The sequence below is a fragment of the Pezoporus flaviventris genome, unplaced genomic scaffold (genome assembly GCF_033815535.1).
Source record: "Pezoporus flaviventris isolate CSIRO_AGI_PZ_B2104156 unplaced genomic scaffold, CSIRO_AGI_Pfla_v1 ptg000002l, whole genome shotgun sequence".
In the NCBI taxonomy this organism is placed as follows: domain Eukaryota; kingdom Metazoa; phylum Chordata; class Aves; order Psittaciformes; family Psittacidae; genus Pezoporus; species Pezoporus flaviventris.
The window spans coordinates 42,184,574-42,209,266 of record NW_026892550.1 but is presented as its reverse complement, the minus strand read 5'-3'; the positions used below and the strand labels follow the sequence as shown (position 1 = coordinate 42,209,266).

Genomic DNA, 24,693 nt, shown 5'->3' with positions numbered 1-24,693 from the left:
GGTGCAGACAGCTGTGACTGTTCAGCCTAGAGAAGGGGAGGCTTTGGGTGACTTATCTACTTGCATAAATATTTGATGGGAGAGAAAAGAATACAGAGCTGGACTGCTCTCAGTGGCATCCTGTGGAAAGACCGGAGGCTGTGGGCAAAACCAGGAAATTCCATTTAAATAGAAGAAAAAACTTTTTTTGCTGTGAGGGTTGTCAAACACTCAGCACATTGCCTACAGAGGTTATCTGCTAAAAACTTGACCAGCCACTGCCCTGAACAACGTACTGCGGTCGCCCCTGCTTTGAGCAGCAGGGTTGGATTAGTTGACGTCCAGAGATGCCTTCCAACCTCAGTCTTTCTGCAGTTCTGTGATCTGCCAGCATCTCCAGTCCCATAGTGTTGCTGGTGCCTGAAGCCACCAAAGCTGAGCCATCAGCTGCCTAGCACCACAGCTTTGGGCTGCAGCTTTCTGTACTCTCAGAAATTTCAGTTGCCACGGGGGAGATGATAAATTTGAGAGGTGCTTCTTTGAAGACATCTGATTTTGAGAACTTGATTTAAATACAGCAGATGCCAGTAAATGACAGTTTAAGAGTGCTAATTATACTCTGAAATATGATGCCCTTATATTTGATTATACATATATCTCAGAGCGTTACATATAATATAATCTTTCTATTTTATCTGTCAAAAAGAGACCTTTAATTTAAAGAAGCTGAAGAAAATGCAGCCATTTTTAAGTGTGACATAAGTGTTTCTTGATAGAAACATGGTCTTTTTGGTATTTGTAGGATTTTATGGAAGAAATTTAGCTATTTTTGTTTCAAGAACTAAATTTTCAATCACTAAAGTAAAATGAATACTGCTTTACATAAATGTTTCAATTAATAGAAGTTGAAATATTACTTTATTCTTCCAAATGCTTACCTATAAGCATTTTCTTTGGTTTTTACTTGGTGCCAGTTTGCAAGCCGTTACAAGTATGTACAGCAATTGAATGATGGCTTTTCAAGAACTGTGAGAGACCTCTGGGTGCTGATGATCCAGTTACCTACCAAATGTCCAAATTCACCTTTCTCGCTTAACATCAATTTGCCACACTGGGCACAGCAGGTTTACACTGAAGTGTTCAGCACATCTAAATCTGCATAGTACGCCCTGATATAGGAGTTCTTACTCCTTTTTGGAACAGAAACTTGGTAATGGAATTTATTTATATCAATTGCTCAGAAGCTGGTTCCACTTTATTTTTTTACAAAAAAAAGATGGTTCCCTGAGGCAAGAAAAGAGAGAACAGCAAGAATTAGGGTGGTTTGCAGGTAAAGGCAAACATCAGCAAGACCAAACCTTGCCTTGGGACTAATCTTTTGTTTCTGAAAGCAACAGGCTGCATCGATACATTATCCATTAACAGAGTAATTTTATAAGGTACACAATCTCCTAGACCATTTAGCACTCAATTGAGTTTCACATCGCTTGTCAATAACTTCAGAAATGGCAATAAAATAGGCTTTGGCAGATTATTTTCAACTGACTAACCGGTGATTGAAGGAATTCATCAGTTCCATACTCCAGCTGACAGGTTTCTTTCCTTTTAACACTGCAGTAAGGGAAGCATGGTGCGTAGCAGACACATTTGTTAAAGTGTTTTTCAGTTCTTACAGTCAAAGAAGCAACAAAACATTCGCACCTTGAGCTTTGATACTCTGTGTAAAACTGTTCTGTTCAAAACCATTTGGAGATGGGCTGCTTTTGGCTTGGTTGATTTCAACTCTCTCATACTAGCTTGCTAAGGTACAGCAGTGAGCTACTAGAAATGACACCCCTTCTTCTCTTGCCGTGTAGGTATGCTGCTCCTCCAAACTTATCCTTCAGCTTACAGAAGCCATTTTTCTTGGTGGATCTTGTTTGTTTCCATGAGATTTATTAAGGCAACTAACACTACTATGAGGTCAGTCACTGCTGGTTTTCCATCTCCAACAAAATAACTATTTTTGACCTTGGGCTTCCAAAAACTGTCTTGATATTTTCGCGATGAAAATGCTATAAATGCGCTATGGCATTTGTGAAGACTTAAGAAGTGTGGAGTTGTCATTCTGTTTCAGTGGTGACATGCAAGAATTAAGATTATAATTTCAGACCTGGGCAACTCTATAAAAAGCGTTTCATGAATCTGTATTTATTTCATGAATCTGTATCTGTAATTGAACCTGGCTATCCGGTATTTTGAATGATTCTTCTTTTCTGTGCTTATCTGGACAGGTATTGTTTCTTTTCTGTCATCGCTTGGCTGTTAGTTTCAATAGTCACAATCCAAAGCTAGAATGAAAACGTATATATTATGGGCTGCACAGTGTCATCACCATCGACGAGTACATCGAAGCAGTGGTAGGGGAAGTGCAAACGAAACGAATAAGCTAGCACACGATTTTCAAACTGAAGAGCGTTCGGAAGGATGCTTGTGTGCAAAACACAGCAGCCACCACCACGCCCTGCCACCCCTGCAGCCACCAGCTCCTACCCGCGCGGGAGCCGCAGGCAGAACCTCCTGACTGCGCAAGTGACATTTCTCGACACCCAGCTCCGTGCGGCGCTGCACGAAGCCGGGTTCAAACGCGCCCTCCGAAGCCCCGCTGCAGCCCCGCGCACAGCCACCGCTGCGCCAGCCCCGCGCCGTGCCGCCGGCGCTCCGCTAGCGCGGCTGTTGGGGGCCGGGCCGCGCTCCCGGGGCGCCCGGGGGGCAGCGACAAACCCTCCCCGGGCCGTCACCACCCCCGCCGCGGCCCGCGGCCGCCCGCCCCGGCCCTGATTGGGCCGGCAGGGAGGCCCCTCCCGCCGGGCCCCCTCCCGCCCGCCGGGGCGGCCCCGCCGCCGCGCCGCGCCCGCTCCCCAAATACACCTTTGCGGTGGCAGGGATCGGCAGCGCTGCCCTTCACACAGCCCTTCCGCGGGGCTGCGCGGCCGCGGGTACCCCCCGCGACATGGTGAGTGAGCGGCGCGGACGGGGCGCGGACGGGGCGCGGACGGGGCGCGGAGCGGGGCGCGGAGCGGAGCGGGGCGGCGCGGCGGGGACCCTGGACAGCGCTGGGACAGGGCGGCGGGCCGTGCCCACGGGGAGAGGGGAGCTCGGGGCAGGGCCGGGGCCGGTTTTCTCGGCCGGCTCACGGTGTGGGGCTGAGCCCCGTGATTGGGAGTGGGGCGCGGAGGCCCCCTCCTGTCAGCGCCCCGAGCCCCCTGTGCACCTTGCCTTGAGCCAGATGTGGTCCTGAGCGGCGTTATGTCGCGATTTGGGGCTGGAAGCCGTCTGGGAGCTCGCAGAGATCTCCAGCCAGGAGGGGTGCTTGTCTGCCTTTGTGCATTGTGAGGCTCTCTAAGAATTTGCTAACTGCCGCTGCCCGTCAAGCGACTCAGACCTATTCAAGCTAGTGTTACTGCATTGTATTTAGGTAAGGTTTCTTATCTGGTTTTCAGAGTAATTCGTATCATTGCATTTCATGAATTAGACACAAACCTGGTCTTTAATCACATACTCGATATTTTAATAATAACTGCATTTTTGCATTTGTTATTTCATTTCTTTTTATTCTAGGAAGGAAAAATGAAACCCTAGACTGTGTTGTATTCATTATGATTGGCAGTTTACGTTTTCAGTCGATTTTCATTGCTACACCATTCTTTCTGTTTTTGTCAGGACTTTACACTTCTAATTCCTTTTCTGAGTGGATAAGAGTTGTTTCTGTGGCTGAAGTTCAGTGGCCGTTACTAGCCTAGGCCTAGTAGTCCTTGCATAAAATCATCTCTATGTATAAACATGAGACACTTGAAAAGTTTCTTTCTGCTGTAAAGGAGTACTTTTACACATTGTATGTGCTCTCTCAAGTTCGATCTAATGCTCCTCCTAAAATGGCTCTGTTTTCAGAGCTGGTCACTTTGTGTATATAGGGCGATGGCTTTCTAAGTTCGAAGGATGAATTAACCGGAAAAAATTCCTAAGCAAGGATTCAGTACTGCTAACTATGAGTACTACGCTGAAATTAACTGTCTGCAATGCTTGATTTGGGTTCTGCACTTTCACTGGACTGCAGGTTACACTGGCCTGCATATGGGTTAGTCTAAAGAGAACTGGTAAGAGTTCTGGTAGTTGAAATACTAGAAGGAAAAAAGACATTTTTATTCAGTCAGATTTTCCACTGTGAAGTCTCAGAATACAGAGTTACAGAAAAATGTAACAGCGCACGTTTTCATAACAAGTGTAGACTTTAATTACTTTTCTATGAATAGAACAGTGTTTTACTTATTTGGAAATGGTCTAATCCTACAGGTTTTCCTAAGACTCCCAATGGAGCCACTCCCTTTTCTTGTAGTTACGATTAAGACGATTTGTTTCCATACTACAGAAAGTAGGCATAGGGCAGCATACACTTTCAATCACATTAATGGGTCTGCTGCTTTTCCAGGGTTAGGAACAAAAGGTGGTACCAGCCCATGCTGGAAAGAGATTCCAGTAACAGACCATTTACACAATTATTCACTCAGAGAAGTTAAGCCATTTAAGCAACCAGAGAGTGTGTGCTGATGTGTTACAAATGCAAGCATGGGAAGTTCTCCTTATAGTAGCAAAGTGTCTTGCTTGGATTGTGTTGCTCTGGGGTGCTACATATGGCAATACATTCTGCAGTGCTGATGACTGTTCTCTTTGCTTTGCTTTGCCAATAGCAAGAACCTTAAATGAACTAGATGACTGTAAGAAAGCATGAGGAATACCGTAATGGTGGTACAAAAGACTACACTGCAAATTCTCAGAAGAGAAAAGCAATTGCTGAAATCATGCTGATTTAAAGCAGGCAGGAAATGTAAGGAAGAAGAAAGAAGAAAATCACATCTTGAGATCTCATGGTTGTATTTTTTCCAGTGGAATTCTGTAGCTTGCAGCTATTGCTAGTCATGAGAGTGCAAGATCATGAGGCAAATGCTGCAGGAGAAAGTAAGGAATTTAGTTCTGCAGTGGGTTTTTTAGCCTTTTTTGACATTATCAATAAAATGGCTCACCATCCCCTCTCTCACTGGTTCACTTGCTGAGTGTTCACTTATATTATTCAATTAATTTTTTGATGAACTGTTAAAAATGAGAAGTCAAGGTTGGTCTTTAATGTTGTGTCCATAAGAATAAGTACTGAAGTCTTGTGTATGCATCTTATTCTGATTAATGCTTTCTTTAAGAAACCTGTCTTTAACCATTCTATGACAAGCTGTTGCAAAACACATCCCATACTGAAATCAAAACATAAGTAAGAGTTTGTAATAAAATATAATACTCAAAACAGCAGTAGCAGTCAAAAAACCGGGGATGTCACATAATGCAACATAAAATACCACAGCCTTTATGAAGATAAATGCCATATGTTTGCAAATCTAAAAAAAATACTGGGACTCAAAATAAGCAATCCAGGAAGTCGAAGTCGAGTTTGTAGCAAGTGCAGCTATTTTGCTTATAACTGAAATGAATTGTTAACCAAGAGATGTTACAAATTTTAATTTTGTTAAAAAAAAGCACCTCAGTAATCTAAGGAAACTGACAAAATATTCTAAATTATCAACAAGGAAATATGTATTGGAAGATAGTGGATGCATTTTGCATCTACTCTGTAGACAAGCAGCCAGTTTCCTTTTTTTATACAAACTTACTCATTTAAGAAGAGTTCAACAGAGGTAAAAATAAGTCTTTAAAACAGTTAATCGGAAACTACAGGATGTGTTATAAGAAATTTTGTTGTAATGATATTTAGAAATCACTGTGTTTCAGCTTGCACATTTTATTAGCAAATGAAAATTGAGCCGTGGAGAGCTGCCATTAGAGTTCCTTTGCTGGAATTCCTTGCACATTTTGTACGATTTCCTTTTTAAAGACCTTTATTGTCTATATGTTTATTAAAATTCACTGCATTTATTTAGATGCTTAGTGTTGCAATTAAGATTTTTAGCACTTGAAATTTAAATTAAGCCAAATCTCACATTTACGTCACATTAAATATTCTATTCAGCATGTTTTGAGCATCTGAGATATGCCTCTAATGCATATGAGATTTATTCAGGAAGTCTTGTGTGACGGGTAGAACAAAGATTCGAGATTATCATTGAACAGATACTGTATTTTTCAGTCAGTGTTCAGGGCATAAGTCTTTGATCAAGAAAGCATCACTGTTCTGGACTGAATATTAGTATCTACTTAATTTTAAAATTCCTGTAGAATTTGATCATGTGCATAAATGGACTTGGGCTTCTGACCAGGGTTTCTAGATAGGGCATAAACAAAGAATTTTATTTACCTATTTTTGAATACAGGCAGCAAAATTTGCTAGAGAAGGGATATTTTTTATGAGTTTTTTGCTTATATATCCACCTGCTATGAAACAATTGAATAGACTATGTTAATATCTCTAACAAAGCATTTTAATTGTAACACAGGTATTGATTGCTACTCGTTTGGTAATATGCCCTTCTTCCCATTGTTTTGTTGTCCTGCTCAGGTGATGCTACTCTTAGCTTAGTGTTAATGCTTCTTTGTCATTTTGGCTGCTCATTTATAAGAGCTCACACAGGATGCTCACTTACTTTTTGCAGATGCAGAGTCCGGAGCAAGCTGACATCTACTCCCTTTTCATAGGAATGCAGGTTTCAGTGCTGTCAGTTGCTCTGCTGCTTCATGGCCTAAGTCAGAACAAATACATTCTTTACAGGTTAATTCTACTTCACTGTAGAGGGCTAGCCCATCCTTGCTTTCCATAGGGCAGGCTGGTATAAAACACAGACCCCCTAACTTCCCAGCTTGCGTCCCTTCAGCCAAAGCATCACAGGAATGAGACACAGGAATCTGTACACTTTCCTATGTCAAAACACAGCACTGCACCAGCTACCACGAAGGAGAAACATGACTGCTACTGCTGAACCCAGGACATTATACCTCACCAAGTCCTGTTCATTGCTTCAGACACTAGGTGAATTTGAGCTTTAGGGCTTCCGCAGGCCTTCAGCCTTTGGGACATTCTCGCCCTATCAGAGCATAGTCTTTTGTGATATACACTTCCACTTATTTTTCATTCATATTTCCTATTATATGATAGGGTTTTTAAGCGCACTGAATGCCCTAGCATTGTGAGTTGATTTTCTTCTTTCATATTCATACTAGAAGTATCTGTTCCAAGAGAATGGTGCCCTGCTATTAGAAGTAGCCGCTTTCTTGTGCAAGTCTGCACCATTAGGTTAATTTCTTACAGGCAGCACACTAACCCTAGATGATAACCAAGTTGTGACTGTACATATAATTTCTGAGAGGGTACTTTTTTCATGAGACCTGCTGTATGTACCTCCTATTATTTGTATCTACCTGAACGTGAAGGGAATGCTATGCTGTCCCTGATTCAGTGCCAGGACCACTTTTTCTGTGCCCTGGGGCAAGGGGAAAAATACCTGAAGACTTGCATCCCAGCATGGGGCTACAGGGCAGAGGGCTGTCCGAAACCCTCTCTGGCTGCTGTTCAGCTATGCCTTGCACTTTATGCATGGCTGTGTCTATTGATTGTTTTGGACAAGTCCATATAGAAAATAGGTCAGCTATGCAGCGGCTCAGGAAGAGAGCTTTAATTATGTGGCTTGTAATCGAGAAAGCAGGGTGTGTGCATCATCATGGAGGAGGCTGGAACCAGTTCCAAAGATGTTATCAAAGATGTTGCGGAATCTAGCCCTTGACAGTTATTTGTATTAGAGAGCTTCGGGGAATATCCCATGCAAGTCATCCAATTGTTTCAGTGAGTAAAAATTTCTTACTAGAAAGCAGTGTGCTAAAATCCCTTGATTATTTTCTCTTCCACAAAAGGAAATTGAAAGAAACATACATTTATGAAGTGAATCTCTTCCCCAGGTCCATTCTGAGGTATTCAGAACAAAAATATATTTCCCTGCTCTTGTGGAGAAAATATATTTTGTGGGAATCTTTCTGGTTTAATTCTGGAATGTCATCGATTCCAGAGGGTGTAGTAAAACTTATGGTTTCTGTGATGCCACAGTAGTTGCTGTTAAACTCCCTGTTTTTAATGAATAGCAGGTTTCTCTATGGTATATTAGATAGTAGTGTGTTATATAGTGATGACTGCCTTTCTAATGCTGACTGAGGTAAAGATGTCTTTAATTTAATTTTAACCTCACCTTTCACTTGGCACTTGATACAGATGGAGACTGACAAAAGTTCTTAAGGGAAAGCTGATTTCTTTCCTCGGCAAATACAGAAACTCTTCGCACATGAAAAAGCAATAGTAAAGGCCTGACTACAATGGAGGAACACCTCAGAAAGACTTCCAGTTCGGTGCTTGGAAAAACTGTGATTTTGCAGTTGCTCATAATTATTCCTATGATTTGAAAACAGGAGACAATATACCCAGTTGCTGCCTTCTGGTTAACAGGGAGGGGTGTCTGCTTATATTAATAGCTGTGTGGCTCCCTAGTCCTGACTGCAGGCACCCTGGAGCCTAAAATACTCATTGCAGATCCTGTTTTAAATAGCACTGCTAAAATTTCCCTGTCTTTGGAGAAAGCATGCATCAATCTAACTTTAAATTATTTTTTTCTTTTGCCAAAATGGTCTTTGTAGTTGTCGATTTGCACTTGCAAGCTGAGAGTGCAAAACCACTTGCCTCATGCTGAGAAAAAAATATTTGGTGCATTGATAAACTGTTCAAATTTTGGTGAAAATATAGCCATTTGATTGTAGAGCTCATAAAGCATATTTAGAGGTAGGGTTTTAGGAAATTCTAATGGGATTCACATGGGAAGGGTGGTATGAAGGGAGGGATTGTCTTGTGAAGCTTCTCAAGGATTTTGGTCAATGTGGAACTGATTTTTTTCTTTTCTTCCCCTCAAAATCTTGAGGAAATCATGATAGAATAATTACAGTTAATTTTATCATAGAATCATAGAATGGTTTGTGCTGAAAAGGACCTTAAAGGTCATCTGGTTCCAACCCCTTTGCCATGGGTAGGGACACCACCTCAAATCCCTTTCCGACCTGGCCTTGAGCACTGCCAGAGATTGGGCATCCACGACTTCTGTGGGCAACCTGTGCCACCCTCATAGTGAAGGATTATTTCCTAATGTCTAATCTACATCTCCCCTCTTTCAGTTTAAAGCTATTCCTTATTTTATTGCAGTTAAAGGTTCTCAAACAGGTTGCATAGTACTAATAAAACCAGCCAAGAGGAAATGCCTTTCCTATAAGTAATTACAGAGCCTTTAGAAATGGGAAAGTGAAGTTAAACCAAGTGTGTGTTAGCCATGAACCTATAGGGTGAGGACAGCTTTTTTGTTCTGCTTTTATATATAGCACCTACCCCCTTTTACAAATCCTACCTGCAAAATATATTTGGATTTCACTTGTAGAAATGTGCAGTATTCTCATATTTATTTTAAAATCTGACTTCAATTTTTTATTAGCTTTGACCTGATTTTTGTAAATCACTCAGGTCTATTAAACTCCTGGCCAAAAAAACTTGTGCAACTCAGTTCAAGAAGTCTACATTCACTTCCTAGCTCAGCAGCAGCCTTTCTTTTGTGATTTCCAGCATGACTTATTTCCCCACTTCTAAAAGAGGCATCTGACCCCTTCTTTTCATATCCCATTTTTCTGTCTTAACTATTCAGAAGGCAAACCCTTCAGGTCAAATATCATCTTTTACTCTATATTTGGGTATTGCCCTGATCTTAATTTGGACCTTCTGGGAGGTTAAAGTAGGCAAATAATACACCTAGCAATAGCGACAGAGAAGAAGCAGAATGCAAATTAACTGGCACAATCTGTCTGCTGAGCAACCTGCCCAAGGATGAAATCACCAGACAGAAGGTTAAATACCATTATTTAGGTTTAAGCAAAACCTCCATAAGAACTTTCACATGCTGACCAAGTATTGATCTCACTGACTGAAAGGCAGCCTACACGAATGCTAAAAGGTAATGAAATATTTCCCTTCCCAGAGAAAAAACATTTGGAAGTGTGGTGGCAGTGGAGTAGCATAGAGAGCAGTCTTCCAGTCATAAGTTAGGCATGGCTTGCAAAACATTTTGGTAGGCTCAAGGAGGCAGAGACTACATTTGTAGTAGGACACAGAGTCTACAGGTGATCTGAAAATCGGCATCAACTTAAATCACCTCTGCACTTACTCTGCATGTTACATGCTCCAAATCTGTGGAAAATTCAGTAATAGTCAATTATATGTGGAAAAAGTCACTGACCATAACACCACCAAACATAACATCACAGCTTAGTCAAAAAGTTTGAAGTGTGCAACTGTATCATGTGTGAGATAGTGGTGGGCATCATCACAGAATATTCATTCTCTTAGAAGATTAGAGACTGGCACTAGCAAATACCATTAAAAATGGTTTTAATGCTTGATTAATGTAATATATGAAATGTGGTTTCATGATATCTTCCTTCCCTTTTTTGCAGTCCTAAGTAATACTAAGTTCTAAGCAAAATTAGGTTTAAATGATAGATAGAGGGGAATTAAAAGCTAAAAGTCTTTTTTCAAATATGCTTTGAAGTGGTGAAGAGCAAGGAGTACTGATGGAATACAGGATTATGATTTACATGTAGTAAAAGCTGAAAAATAACATCCATCCCTGCCCATGTTGTGGGCAGATTTTTGTTAGCAATAAAGTGGAATAGGGAAAAAATGAGGTAAGAAACTGAAATGAGAGTAGCGGCGGCAGAAAAGCATCTAATGGGTTGAAATATTTAAAAAAAATAGTTGTACTGCAGTTTCTGTAATGTACTGTATTTTAAATGGCTGATCTGTCTAATGCTGGCATAAATGCACAAAAATAAGACGGTTTTTGCACGATTTTCTATAACATATCCTCAGTGTTTTCTTTTCCAACTGTTACTCTGCAATCATGAAAACCACTCATAATCTTTAGTAAAATATTAATAAATGCATTCAGATCTTTAATGCTAAACTTAGATTTGGTACTGTCTTTTAACAAAGAGGCTGCATTAATTAGGAATGGAATCCTGTTGTCAGTTTAATATAGTATGGGCAGTGTGGGATTTAGATGCCTGTTATAAACAGAGTTAAAAACCTAGAGCAGGGGTTTACAACGTGAATATGATGCAGAGATACGTGTGATACTGTGAGAACGTAATTTCTCCATTGTCACAGGACACTTGTAAAGTTAGTGCTTTTGCCTCACTAGAACTTGCCAGGTACAAACATTTAAAACAATGTTTTGGATTTTCAACATCACCTAAACTGTAAGCGGAAATGTCAAAGGTTTCTGACCCCATGTAAAGAAAGATTATACACAGTGCAGCAAACTTTCTTTCCTGTTTTGTTTTTACCTGTCGAGAGTGTACACTCCACGAGATTCACGGTGCTTCCGGATGCTTCAGAATGCCAAAAGGCTTAAAAAAATACTGTCTACATCTTGGCAAGAAGTTCTTCATGAAGGAGATGCTACCATTCTTTATCCTTAAACTTAGGTTTGTAGTTATATCCTCTAGAAACTCATGCCTCTCATTCTCTCCCACCTGCTTAACTATACACATGGTCTCTCAGCCTTTTCATCACGGAATTTCATATATTTCTAGAAGAAGGGGGAACTGGCTATGTAGCATTCTCTGTCTGTGCGCATACACAAATACAGAGGTAAAACTTGTTATCTGTTAGATGTTTTCTTTTATCGAGAACCCAGTAAACAAAAACCCTTAACTTTCCAGTCAAAGGAGCATTTCTTTACAGGGTACTCTATTTCAATGCCATTCAAAACCCATTTGAAGTACTACTCTGAGTACATATGGACTTGCCAGGGCCAGAATTTGATTTTGGTTCATTTTTAGGTTTTCACCCACAGTTCACTGTCCAGTCTGTCTCTCCTTTCACCTCTGAAACAGATGAAATGTTTTCTCTATTAGCTTGAGCTGTTATTCACAGTGCCAGTATGCGACATGGCATGTTGGAGACATCTTGTAACCTGGCTCCATTTTTGAAATGAATGTAGTTTCTTAATATAATGAAAAAAAACAGGTATTCAGTGGTAGATGCCCATTTTACAGATTTAGAAAACAGAACATACAGAGTGGTTGTTCTTCTACATTTTGGTGGGAAAAAGTACTTGAAGGACCTTTGATGTGGGATAGGTCCTACATTAAAACTGAGCTTCACAATACCTGGGTAGTTTATCTGTCATTGCACAAGCTGAAGTGTTGAGATAAAGATGTTTATCAATTACATTTGATATTAATTTTGGTCCTCAGTGAATTACAACTGAGATGACTCCATTACCTCAATAACGTCAGTGCAGCCAAGATCCCACACAGTCATTGCCTGTCACTTGAGCGTTCAGATTTTAACCTTCAAGGATGACTGGCAATGTCCATTAGTCAGCTGTTATTTCCACAAGCCTATCTGCTGCTACTTCTCCTTAGCTGATGCTCACATTTGAAGCCCTACCCTCTAGAGCAAGACTCTCAAGCTGTGTTCTGTGCTCATTTTTCCTGAGCACTGAAACCCAAAGGCTGCCAGCACTGAAGCATAAATTGCCACTCCTTGAACTAAGAAACTGAGTCCCCTTTTAGTTCCTTACCTTCTGTGGTGGCACAGTGCAAGGAGAGCCTGGCTTCCAGTTCTTGGTGATTAGTGACATTAGTGCACTTCTGTGCTGCCTCATTGGACTGCAGGTCAGGGCTTTCAAGTAAGCTAGGTAAGTAGTGCTTCCATCCTAGGATCTCAGATGCCTGTGCAGCACTAACTGGTATTTCAGAAGGCCTGATGGAGAAAGAAAAGAGCCTCCTTATAAATGTATTACGAAAGAGAAGTGAAATATCTTTAAGAAAAAAAATGCAAAACTATGAAATCTTAAATCAGTAACAGTGTGTATCTGGTCTTTAAATCAGTGGCATTTGAAACAAAATCGTCTGTATCTTCCTTCTCTCCTTTTTCTCTCTGACATAATGAAAGACAGTAGGTATTGCAAAATAGTGCTATGATAAATGAGAAAAACTGCTATCTGAGGACTGGAGCAAAGTTTTGATCTTTCAGACTCTGTTCTGAAATAGCAGAATCTGTGATGTTAACATTGTTACAGTCAATGCAGATACAACTATGGACAGTTGTCCACCATGTATCCATAATAACTCCAGGACGATTACCCCATTATTCCTACAACGTACAAAGTTCATGTTGTGTATTATAGAAGCTTACTAGTTTGCATGACATATTTTTTTGGTAAAAGTTTTTCATATGATTCTAGTCTTTTGGAAAATTCAAGTCCTCTGGTGAAATCATCCCCCTTCTTTTATGGAAAAATTATCTGCATTTTCCTAGTGAGACAAAGACCTGAAAGTCTTTCCCCAAAAGTCACAAAAGGCTGTGGGAAAAGTAGCAGGAGAATCCTTACGGTTTAAATACATCTAATTTACTTTTATTACATACTTAAACCCTGAATGTTTACCTCAAATTAGAGGCCAGTGATTGTACATCTGATAAGAGATTCTACAGTGTGTTCTTTGTTAACACTTTCTTGGATTTTCATTACTCCAAATTTCTTAATCTCTTTAATCTCTGTTAATCTGAAATGTCTGCCACAGAAATGAGAGAATATCAATGGAATTCACAAGTATTTCAAGCCAGGCATATGTTCCTGTGCCTGTTTGTGCTCAGCACTCCATCACTGAAATAACCGGAACTGAAGCAGACTCTAAACTTCCAAAAAGATGGATGACATTATTTTTATTTTTGTGGGATTTAATATTCAGCTTTGATACTGTTATAAGAAGCTGCAATTCAACAGTTAATGCACTTGAATCAGTATAAAGCATGGTTTAAGGCATGACAAATCTTTCTAAATGCATCTATTATAACTGGGGAAGCAGCACTGATTGAGGCTTCTACTATTCTATGATTCAAATTGATAGTATTTTTTTAGACATAAGGATGGATCTTCATTGTTTAGCACCCCTGAAAGTTTGGAGAAGTAGCATATATGTCATGTATTTTTTTTTGTGTTAATGCCTCAATAATCCTCTGATTTTCAATGAAAGTATTATTTAAATAAGAAATTCCTTTATAAAGGATCTCACAATTCTAGATCTGAATAACCTAGATTTTTGCTATGGTCTGTCCTATACAGTCCTTTCACTTTTAAATAGATGTGTTAAAGCTGAATGACCCATAAATACTTTCAGCTTACTTTTCTTCAGGGCCACATTTTCACCTCAGTCTCTACATGAAACTACCATCAAGGCCAAGGGGACGTTCCACTTACAGAGTATGTGGCAAACATGGCATTATCTCCGAGTTATGTTTGCATGGCTTATTCTCCCTGCTGCTGTCATTTGCATTTGCTGACGTTTCCTATGCAAAAGTAATCTGAGAAATCTGTGCAATTTGATTTCTTTCACATGCTTAAAAGAGAAGTAGAATAAATTGAATGGAAGGATTTGAAGGATCAGTAACTCTGATAACTCCCAGCAATTGCACTGGAGGCAATAACAAGCATCACAGATTGAACAGTCTACAGGAAGCCAAAATCTGCGTCTTGATTTCTATAATATTTAGTTTTGTTATAGCGGTGGTATACACTAACATCAGGCTAGCCTTAGTCATTGAGGGCATATTTGCTGTGATTAAATCACAGCATTAATTTCTCTTAATACCACATGTGCAAGCTCAGTATTTCACAGAACTTCTTATCTTTACTTTGCTTTGTAATTTTAGTGAAAAAGAAGCCTGTGTTTTCAAAGATAATATAAATTTATATATTTGCCATAATTACCTACCTTTCTCTGCTTTAAATGCATATCTGCTGTATTTTCCAGAGTAGTATTAGAAAGCAACTAAGTGATCTGCTCAACAGGGAAATTGGAATTGTAATTTATTCCTAAAGCATTCAGTCTCAGAGGATGGGCTGATAGGCTTTGCAACTGTGGTTTTCAAAGGTAAGATCTACTGCTCATATCTTTATTTAAATTGGCAGATTTTGAAAGGGGTGGGCTGTGAATAGCTGTAGCTGCCCTTACATTTTTGAGAAAAATGACAGGCCAATCAGGGAAAGAAAAAATTAAGGTACTCATTTACAATGCACATGCCCAAATCAGCAATTTAAATGATTTTAAACCTGTTTTCTAGCAGAAACTTTGTAAGCATTTAATAAAAAAGGAGGTGCCTGCTGGTCCTGCCTTGCCGATACCATGGAAGAGAACAATTGGGAAAGTAGCTGATTTCTCCTTCAGAGCTGCTTTCTTTGCCATGGGCTTTAGCTAAAACAGAATCAGTAGCTGCATGATGGCTGTGAAAGCAGCTCTTCACTCATCTATTCCGGTTGAATACTCTTCTTCAGTCAATATATTTTTCTCTGTCAGAAAAATGACAAGGACATAACCTTGCTGGTGTGGGATAAATGATTTTCACTAATTAGAAGTTCCTGTTGTTAGGTTTCCATGCATAGTTTTTGACTTCTCCAGAATCTCAAATACCTCAGTTCAGTGTTTACCATCACATCTGCCCACCAAGCTGTGAAAACACAAAACAAAAAAAGCCTGGGCTTTATTTGGCTTCAAAAATAAGAGAGATGCAAATCAGTATTTCTGTGATAAAAGTCACAGACCTGTTAGGTTAATCTTATTTCTGCTATGTCCAGAAACCAGCTATTGACTTCAACAGTAGTTGGCATGAGTGCTTAACTAAAAATAAATCTGAAAGGTAGTTGTCAGTGATGTTCAGTGCACAAATGATTGTGTCGACATTGTAAACAGAAGTGGCAGGTGGCAGATATTCAGTCAGAAAACTCTGCAATTGAAATCTACTAATGAAACACTTTGCTTTCTACAGACCTAGTTTTCAAACAGTTCTTTAAGAAATACAGAGTTCAGAGACCTTTATTTATAAAACTTGCTCTTCGTTATAATTTCAAGTTGTGAACACAAAGGGAATGTTTAACCATAAGCACCGTCATACCACACTACAATCAGTGTTTTGTATTACTTGACAATGCTTCAGTATCTTTGGGAAAATAACAACAATAATGGTGTTTATGCAAACCTGTGTGTCAGTTGTGGAAGCAGTTCCCCACACTGAATTTCAATCAGATGAATGCATGCATGTAGGAGTCTCAGCAAGATAAGTGTCTTTGAAGAAGTAGGATAATTATTTTATCATCATGCTTCACAGTTAATCCAGACCATGGTTCTCAAATGAGAAGTTCCTTAATGCATTGGAAATTTAGATGTTTTAAATAGTTTATTCTACATGATACAGCAATCCTGGCTAAGTCATGTATGCTAGCTGAAAATTTCAGTAAAAAAGTAGTGCGAGATAAAAACTTATTTGATTTTACTCTTATTAGAATAATTGCAAGTATTTTTTTTACATTCCCTGCTCCTAAAAAGAAAGTTTGATCTATGAATTAAGTAAAAATCAGATTTTGTGGGCATTTGAAGTCCAGTTATATGAGAGAAGTTTTATGTATCAGTAAGTTTGAGAGATGCAGTTGTAAGTAGGTATTTGTAAAGAATCAGTAAAAACAACTGTTGATAATTACTTCATATTGTAGAAACACAGCCCTTCTCCTTTTGTGGATTCTAATTTACATTCCATTTGCTGTAGGCAAGACTTATGTCTTTACATCTAACTCTTGATAACTGTCATAAATACCACATGTCCTCAGGACAAGTTTTAATTCTTGAAAGGCTTCTGAAGACCTTATCTTTCTTCTTACGATTTTTATAAAAGTATTGTACTTTCATGGACTGCAAATGTAGATTAAATGCTATATTTAAAATATATTAAAGTGTGAGAATCGTTTCCAGACACTGTGGGTTGCTTTTGGTTTTGCCTGCCCTCACTGCAGCACCTCCTCTGTTTCAATAGTTTACTCATCTGGGTACCCAGGTCACTTGAGGTGTCAACAGTTATGTCAATTCAATAGCAGGATTTCTCATTTAAAAAAAAAAAACAAACAATCTAACTAATGTGTTATGGTTGCATACAGCAGGTTATTTTTAGTGTTTGTGAGGTATCATTGACTCTGCCTCAGGAAAAATGCCCATGAGCAGTCGCCTTCAAGAGCTCCCACAGTGTAAGCAGGTTGGGGTTTTCAGGGGTAGCACCTTCATCATAAACTGCTTATCTGGTGCCACAAGCCATGCTTCGAATTGGTGTGAGGGTCCGAAGATGTGCCACAGCCAAAGGCTGCTGTCTCTGCCTGAGCGTGTGAGCAGGGAAGCAGAGAATCAGGTGCTGTGAGGCTGCCTGCTGGGCTTGCTATGGAGTGTTTTCACAGATAGGTTTTGACTCACAGGAAGAGAGTATTTTTCCCACGCTATCTTCTCAGCGTGCCTCCCTGTTATTTGGTCCTGGTGTAGGAAAAATATTTACCCTATGAAAGTACATGCGATACTTAAAATGACAAATATATATTTTTATAAACAACATTTGGGAATCAGTCCTTCCTTTAGCTACATGCCAAAACGTGGGTGCAGTAATTAGGACTCCCCCTGTGCCTTTAATTGAAAGCAGAGATGTGTCTGCAATATAACTTTCACATCTGGAGTCTGGGCTTCTCTCAGGGATATATTTGGGTCCAGGGATTTGCTTCAGACCATTAGAGAGAAATGAGTCAGTCATAAAATTAGTACCAGAAATTCAGTGATACTTCAGGATTTTCCCGTCTTTAAGAACACTGTTTTCAATATCAAGGTACCTTATTACAGATCGTATTACACAAATCCTATTATAGTACCACAGAATCATATAGGTTGGAAAAGACCTTAAAGAACATCAGCTACCACTGCCAAGTCCATCACTAAACCATATCCCTAAGTGCCACATCTACACATCTTTTAAATACCCCTAGGGAAAGTCTCAACCGCTTCTCAGGACTGCCTGTCCCAGTGCTTGACAACCCTTTCAGTAAAGAAATGTTTCCTAATACCTAATCTAACCCTCCCCTGGCACAATTTAAGGCCATTTCCTTGTCCTGTCACTTGCAGCAGAAATGTCTGTCTCGTAATGACCTTAAAATGAGACATATTAGCAGTTTTGAAGTTCACTTATGTATTCCTTGAAACTTATTTTCTGCTGATTACAACAGGGACAAGATGGAAAAGGAGATAACTTATTTTCTTCTCTGAAAACAAAGGTAATTATTTTCTTAATCTCCTGACTTTGTAGCTATCTAATGTTGCAGCAACACAGGTCACAATCCATTCAACCTGGAGTACAGAGGAAACACTTGATCGTGTTTCTCTGTTTATTAAAACACTTGATAAAAAAAAGTTGGAAAGGTGAAGAAATTCCACATTATGTTGGGAGAAAGTCTTTCTTGCAATCAAGGGCTAGATTTTTAGCTTGCCCTAAGCAGTCATGTAGGACAGTCACTGGGATGAATTTGGATTTACTAAAATGTTTGGACTGTTAATAAGTACTTAGCTTAGTTATCACTGCAGTTCCATTAGATAGTTCAGGAAGTGCTGTGGTGTCCTGTGGTATTTCCTTCCTGCCAAAAGTATACTGTGATTTACAGAAAACTTTTGAGTATACTTATCTTAGAAATAGCCCCAGGCAGAGCTACGTCTGGCTGTAAGGACACTGGAAATGGGCTTGCACAGCACATAATGGCAATCAGTGCTTTGGAGAAAAAATGGTAAAACTACTCCAAAGGGCTCTGGGATATTGACAGATCTGCACTAGGGATGACTCGTCAAAAAGAAGGGTGGAAGTTTGCGGGAACAAGCAGAAAAGTTGATGCCTGATAAAGATATTTTGAGAGCTAGAGTGGAATTTGCTGAATCTAGCAATTTCTTGGGTACCAGTAAATTACTGTGAAGTCTACTGTCCAATATTATGTCTCATCCTGATGTATAGAGAGGATAATAGCCTTTTCATCAGTTATTGCCTTTGCTCAAGTAGCAAAAATCTGTGCTGTGAAAGAGGCTAGATCTTGCTGGAAAAAGGGTACTACTTTGTAGTATAAGTAATGCCAGTGTCTACACAAGGGTGGTCATGATTTAGGATTGAATGGTCACATGTATCTGGGATCTCCTAGAGCTCAACTCCTCTGCTTTGCAATTTCTTTCTATAGTTATGTTCTTTATGCAGTACGGTTTGATTAATATTTTAATTACATTTATGTTGCTGCTGCAGATTTAGAAATCCTGTCCCTACTGTGCGCTTTCCCTAATATGCAAGTTATACACGATACGGTTTTTAAATTATTCTTGTGTAATGACACGGTTATCCCGTGGTAGGTTAGCAAATGTAATTAGTGTGTTAATGACAGGACCAAATTACTGGAAAGAGTTAAATGAAGCATCCTCACATTTCAGTTGATGGGTTAGTTGCTGACTGGGGAGATGCAGGAAAACATTTCACTCCTCTTCACAAGGACACATTTTTTCCAAGATGTCCTCAACCTAAGTCAACAACTGAACTTTTCTGTTAGGTGTCACCCGCTACCACTAGGAAATTTGAAATCAGATTTCCCTGTCTGCTCCAGTTACTTACATCTTGTGCTCTCTAAAGCAGCAGTACCCAAACAAATTAATGCTTTGAAGGTGTGTGCCCTGCCCTCTGAATGTGTTTAACAGTGAAGCAGCCAGCGAAAGCTTCTTATCTGTACAGAATTTAATAAGCCTAAGAAATACTTACTTTGACTTCTTAAAATATTAACTTACTGATGCGGACTTGTGCAGTTGTCTCTGAGTATTTTAGAAGCCTCCTTAAAATCCTTGGAAACAGACAAATCACAAGGGCTTTGATTCTGTTGCTACACACAGCACTTGAAGTAGAAAAAATAAAGTGTGGATATTGCACTTTAGATTAATAAGACAAAATTATAGGATTTAGTTATTTTCCCTGTATTTGTCTGCTGAGAGGCACAACAACTGAATCCACAATGAGCTGCTACTGATTGATAGGATGATGGGTACTAACCTGTCTTGCTAGAAGATGATTGTGTTTTGCCTGTGAGTAGAAGCTCCTGCCTTTCTCTGTGCAGAGGCCTAATGACTAGCAAGGGGCAAAAGGCAGGGATTTCTGCATCCCATAATGATTGGAGCTGAGAGGGAATTGCAAGACTCTGTCTGCCATAAAGGCAAGCTAGAAATTAACAGCTGCTTCTATTGAGGCAATGTCTACCAGACCACACTGAGCTCCTGCAAGCACTGCAGTCACACTTGTGCTGAAGAAAGGTAGATCCCGTCAGTGGTATCTTGTGACTGCTGCAAAACAAACTATTTTTTTTTCTTAATTCTTGCTCAACATGCAGCAGTTCAACTACCAAAGTGATATGTGTGATTAAAACCAAGAAGTGACATTGTAGCATCATACCATATTCTGCTCCCTCAAGCAAGGGACTCTGAAGTAAAAAGTATTTAATATTGCTTCTGATTTTTGTGCCATATCCATAAGCTAAGATTATAAACCATCATTAGCTACTGTTAACAAGTGGTGATTCTTATAAATGGCTGTATTAATATTAGGGGGGGTTTATGTACGGTTGATTAATTGCACTGTATTTCATGGCCCTGTCAAGGAAATGTTCTAGCAGAGGTAAATATTCAAAAGCAACTAGTAAAAATAAGCATACAGGAAGGCATTTTGGCCTTATGACAAGTATAGATGGAAAAGTACAATGAAATGTTTGCACAAAGCATTTTGAGCCCTCAAGTTATTCTGCTGCTATGACTATACTATGTAAAGTCATCTTCATTTTTCTGAGTGGCACAGTGCCATGTTGCATTCAGCCAGGCACTGAATAAATTGGTCGCTTGTAGTTTGATCTCACAGGAGATTATTTAATTTTAATTTTAAATTTGCTTCCCAAGGTAAATATGACATCAATTAATATGGCAGTGATGGAGAATTCACATGAAACACTGCTGCTCCCCTGGGATGAGATCTCTCAAAGCGTATTTGGAGAGGAATTAAACCCAGAAACTTTTCCCATGTTTCCTAATATTTTTTTGTTATGATTAGAAAATGTCTTTAAACACTGTGAACAAAGGGAGGGCTGCTGTTCCTCATTCTTGAAACACAGCTGCAAATGTCAGACTTAACCTGTGGTGTGTGCCATCTTTCTTCTATCTTTTTAAGGTCCATTATACTGTTGGAATTCCTTCTGTAGACTCTACACTGGTGATTCATTGTCTTTCTCCTGTCAGACCTTAAAAAACACTGTCTAATTACTGTTTGAGTGAGACAGGTTTCCCTATAACACAGTAGACGTTTTTGTCCTGAATTTTAGTTAATATATTAAGGGCAAGATGTACTTAGGATACCAGATACAAAGTTGGTGTTTTAATAAAGGAAGACCTAGTACATGCAGGAGAGTTTTGGTTTGGTTTGGCTTTTCTTTTTTTTCGTTTTGGTTTGTTTTTTTTTCAGTATTTGAATCCTCTGAAGGTCATAGAATTAGGTTTTCCAGTTTGTTTCTCTAAAGATGTGATTAAGGGGGTCTTGCCATTGCAGAGGTCAGCAAGAGGTTTGAATTGCTCACTGCTTGAAAATTGTTGATACTGGTTTTGAACTGGGATAAATGTTCACAAAGGACCATCCCATTTGTTTCTGGGAAAACAAGAACATCAGGGTACCTAGAAAAATGGTTCTGTAGGAAGCTTTCCTTAGGAACTGTGTCATCATTATTTGGAATTTAAAGATCTGTATGTTAATGCTACTGGTTTTGTACAACAGTATTATTACTAGGGATTGCCACTTTCTTGCATATCAGTGATGATTTTGTCGTAAACTGCGATTGGAAGGGGCGCAGAGTCATTTTCAGAGCAAGGGAATAAATTCTAGTCCCCTCCAGGGCTGGAAGAGGTTGAATGCGAGTGTCCTGTGGCACAAAGGGTGGCAGGCTGTACTGCAGAAAGAAACTGCAGACACAGTAGGTACATGTCCATCAGCTTTGACTGGACATCAGTGCCCATTTTGCCCCTGAACAGAAGTCCTGGCACAAAATCTTCTTCTGGGACCTCTCCTTCCCACTTGGCAGCTTGTGAAGGTTGCAGGTTTTCCAAGTGTAAAATAATGGCATCACTTCCTTCAGATTCTAGCTAGCTACCACATCAAATGTAATTTAATTAAAATGCAACATGCTATCATGGAATTGAACCCCCAAGTAATTCCAGATTATTGTCTTCTAGAAACAGAAAAATAGTTTTCTTGTTTAGTAATACAAACGTTAAGTAATGTAAAGTAATGCAAGGTTATATAATAGCTCCTGAATAAAAGTACTTTTACATGTATATAATGTGCTTACGTTATAAAGTGTTGCATATATTTATGTATTGAAAGTGTGGTTCTCGCTGGAAATTTTTCACTGCCTCATTTGCTGCACAACAGTATTCAGTAATAAAAAAATAAAGCATTACTAATGTCCATGCAGTGAAAACAAACTAGTTTCTATGAAAAAACTGAAATCAGAAATATAGAATGTTATGTAAACATTTTTCAACCTCTTGTTCTTAGCATTGTGTTTATTGATTCTTAAAATAATACATTAATAATTCTGATAGATGTCCACTAGAAGCTGGTCTAACACCATCAGTATTACAGTGTGCTTTAAAAGAGCCTTTTCTGCCAAGTATTTTTCTGCAGCATGAGGTCCAAAGTAGCTTCGTCCTGTTTCTCCTTGTATTCATGCTACTTGTGCTGGGTCTACAGCACTCCTCTGCTGTGCCATTTATTCCAGCTGTTTCAAAAGAAGCAGCTCATAACCTGTATCAGGGAATTAGTTATTTTTAACCCTGGTACAGTTGCTGTGTGACCCTAAAAGCCCTTTGGGTGTCTCAGGGGCAGAAATAAGCGGTGTGGTTCACAGGCTGATTAAAGCCATAGTGCCTCTGAAAGAAAGAGTTACCATACCATATCTCCAGAGAGACAAATCAGCTTCTCCCAGAGCAGCCAAAAGCTCTCTTGTTCGAGTATTATATGAGGATGAGAGGATCTGATTCAATCAAATACACTTAATAGAAAATAAAGCCCTTAATGGAAGAATATTTTTAATATTCAGCCTGAAATACATGTAACAAACGTTTATTATTAAAATTATTAAAATGAGAATTTCAGAATTTTTTTTTTTTTTATTTAAATGTGTTGTTTGAAAGGTATTACCTTCAAAAGCACAAAAATCCCTTGGTGTTTCCAAGCCACTTATGTGGTCAAATTCCCATTAGGGTAGTTGTCATCAGTCAGTGGCTTTTACCCAATGTGCTAACCTTTGGTCTTGGATGGTTTTCTATTCCAGAAGTACAAGTACTAACTTTAGTTATACATCTCTCTGATACAGAAAGGCTGTCTTGGGCATCAAGTAAATTGAAATTTAAGTATCCATAACAAATCATTTTCATTGTGCCATATCACGTAGTTTTTAATAGCTGCTTATGAAGAATTTAAAAGGTTTTCTCATTAGAATTTTGTTCTCTACTGTTTCAGAAGCTTCATCCATCAATGTGATGAAAGATACATCAGATAAAGCAACTTCTCTGCCTTAATCACTAGAGCCCAAATTCAGCCAAGAACTTATCCATGCACGCAACTTTAATTACCTGATTCACTGAAGTCAGTAGGGATTATATACTTAAAATGCCACATGAGCTTAAATGCTTTCCTAAGCAAGGTCCTAGAAAAAGCCATTGTTGTAATGCACATAGGATAAAACTAGCATATCATGGGAATTTAAAAGAGAAAATAAATGTTTTTAATTTTTCTTTTCTTTCCTCTTGTTTTGCAGGGGCATACATTTGTTCCTGTGGTGATTTATAGCTACCAATAATCTTCCACAGCGGTTGCCCTATCTACTATTCTGGCATCTTCTGCGCTTGCTGGTAACAGAAGAGAACCATTAAACACAAAGCCAAGTACTGAATCTCAAAGGAGAGACTTCGTACAGTATGTTCTGTACAAAACTGAAAGACTTGAAGATCACAGGGGAATGTCCTTTCTCCTTACTGACTCAAAGTCACATTACTGAGGAGTGTGACAAGGATTGTGCAGAAAACAGCTCTAGAGCAGCTTTGCCCATCTGCAAAGAAGTCCATGAAAAAGATGCTCACGGAAACCTTCCACAAAGGAAAACAAGCAGAAGTAGAGTGTACCTGCACACATTAACTGAAAGCATCTGCAAACTGATCTTTCCTGAGGTAAACAGATCCTGCATAATAATACTGTAATAGCATTCAGTTATAAATACTAAAAAAGCATTTTATGCCAGACTTTAGGAAGTCTTTTGACTACAGAGTTTGTGTTCCTGTGTAGTTCTGTATAGTTTAAATCCTCATTTCATCCTCTTCCATTCCTTCTGGATACAATTTTGCCACAATCAGTTTTGTACACACCATCCTTTCCACTGTATTTCCCTATAGCTTTGCCTTGTATTGGCAACATTCCATTCATCATTTTAATTATTCCTTTAAAATCCATGTATTTCTGTAGCCATTTATTTTGCTTTAGAGATGCAATTAGAGAAACTCTGCCGTGTTACCTAATTATGTAAATTATGTGGTCACCTCATCAGTTCAAGTGAATCCATACTGCTAAGTGCATTAAAATTAAAAGAGCTGTTTTCATGTGCCGTGATGCTAACCTCCTGCCATACTATTTTTAAAACCCTCTATGTTTACCACAAAGGTATTCTTATGTCTCTGCTCAACTCAACT

General features: G+C 39.2%; 1 protein-coding gene and 1 long non-coding RNA gene across 3 annotated transcripts in view; both read left to right on the top strand.

Annotated features, from left to right (window-relative positions):
• LOC133280945 (uncharacterized) overlaps positions 1-24,693 on the top strand; it is a 185,943-nt gene that overhangs the window by 41,800 nt on the left and 119,450 nt on the right. The gene's annotated exons all lie outside the window — the stretch shown is intronic.
• The window catches only part of GUCY1A1 (guanylate cyclase 1 soluble subunit alpha 1), a 35,337-nt gene continuing 13,456 nt past the window's right edge, over positions 2,813-24,693 (top strand). The window contains exons 1-3 of one of the 2 annotated variants that reach the window (XM_061475928.1): positions 2,830-2,974; positions 14,854-14,973; positions 23,769-24,177. In XM_061475928.1, the coding sequence (XP_061331912.1) occupies positions 23,929-24,177 (249 nt within the window). In that variant the 5' untranslated portion in view covers positions 2,830-2,974; positions 14,854-14,973; positions 23,769-23,928. Of the gene's footprint in view, positions 2,975-14,853; positions 14,974-23,768; positions 24,178-24,693 lie in introns of both variants that reach the window. The other variant, XM_061475923.1, reaches the window with a different exon arrangement.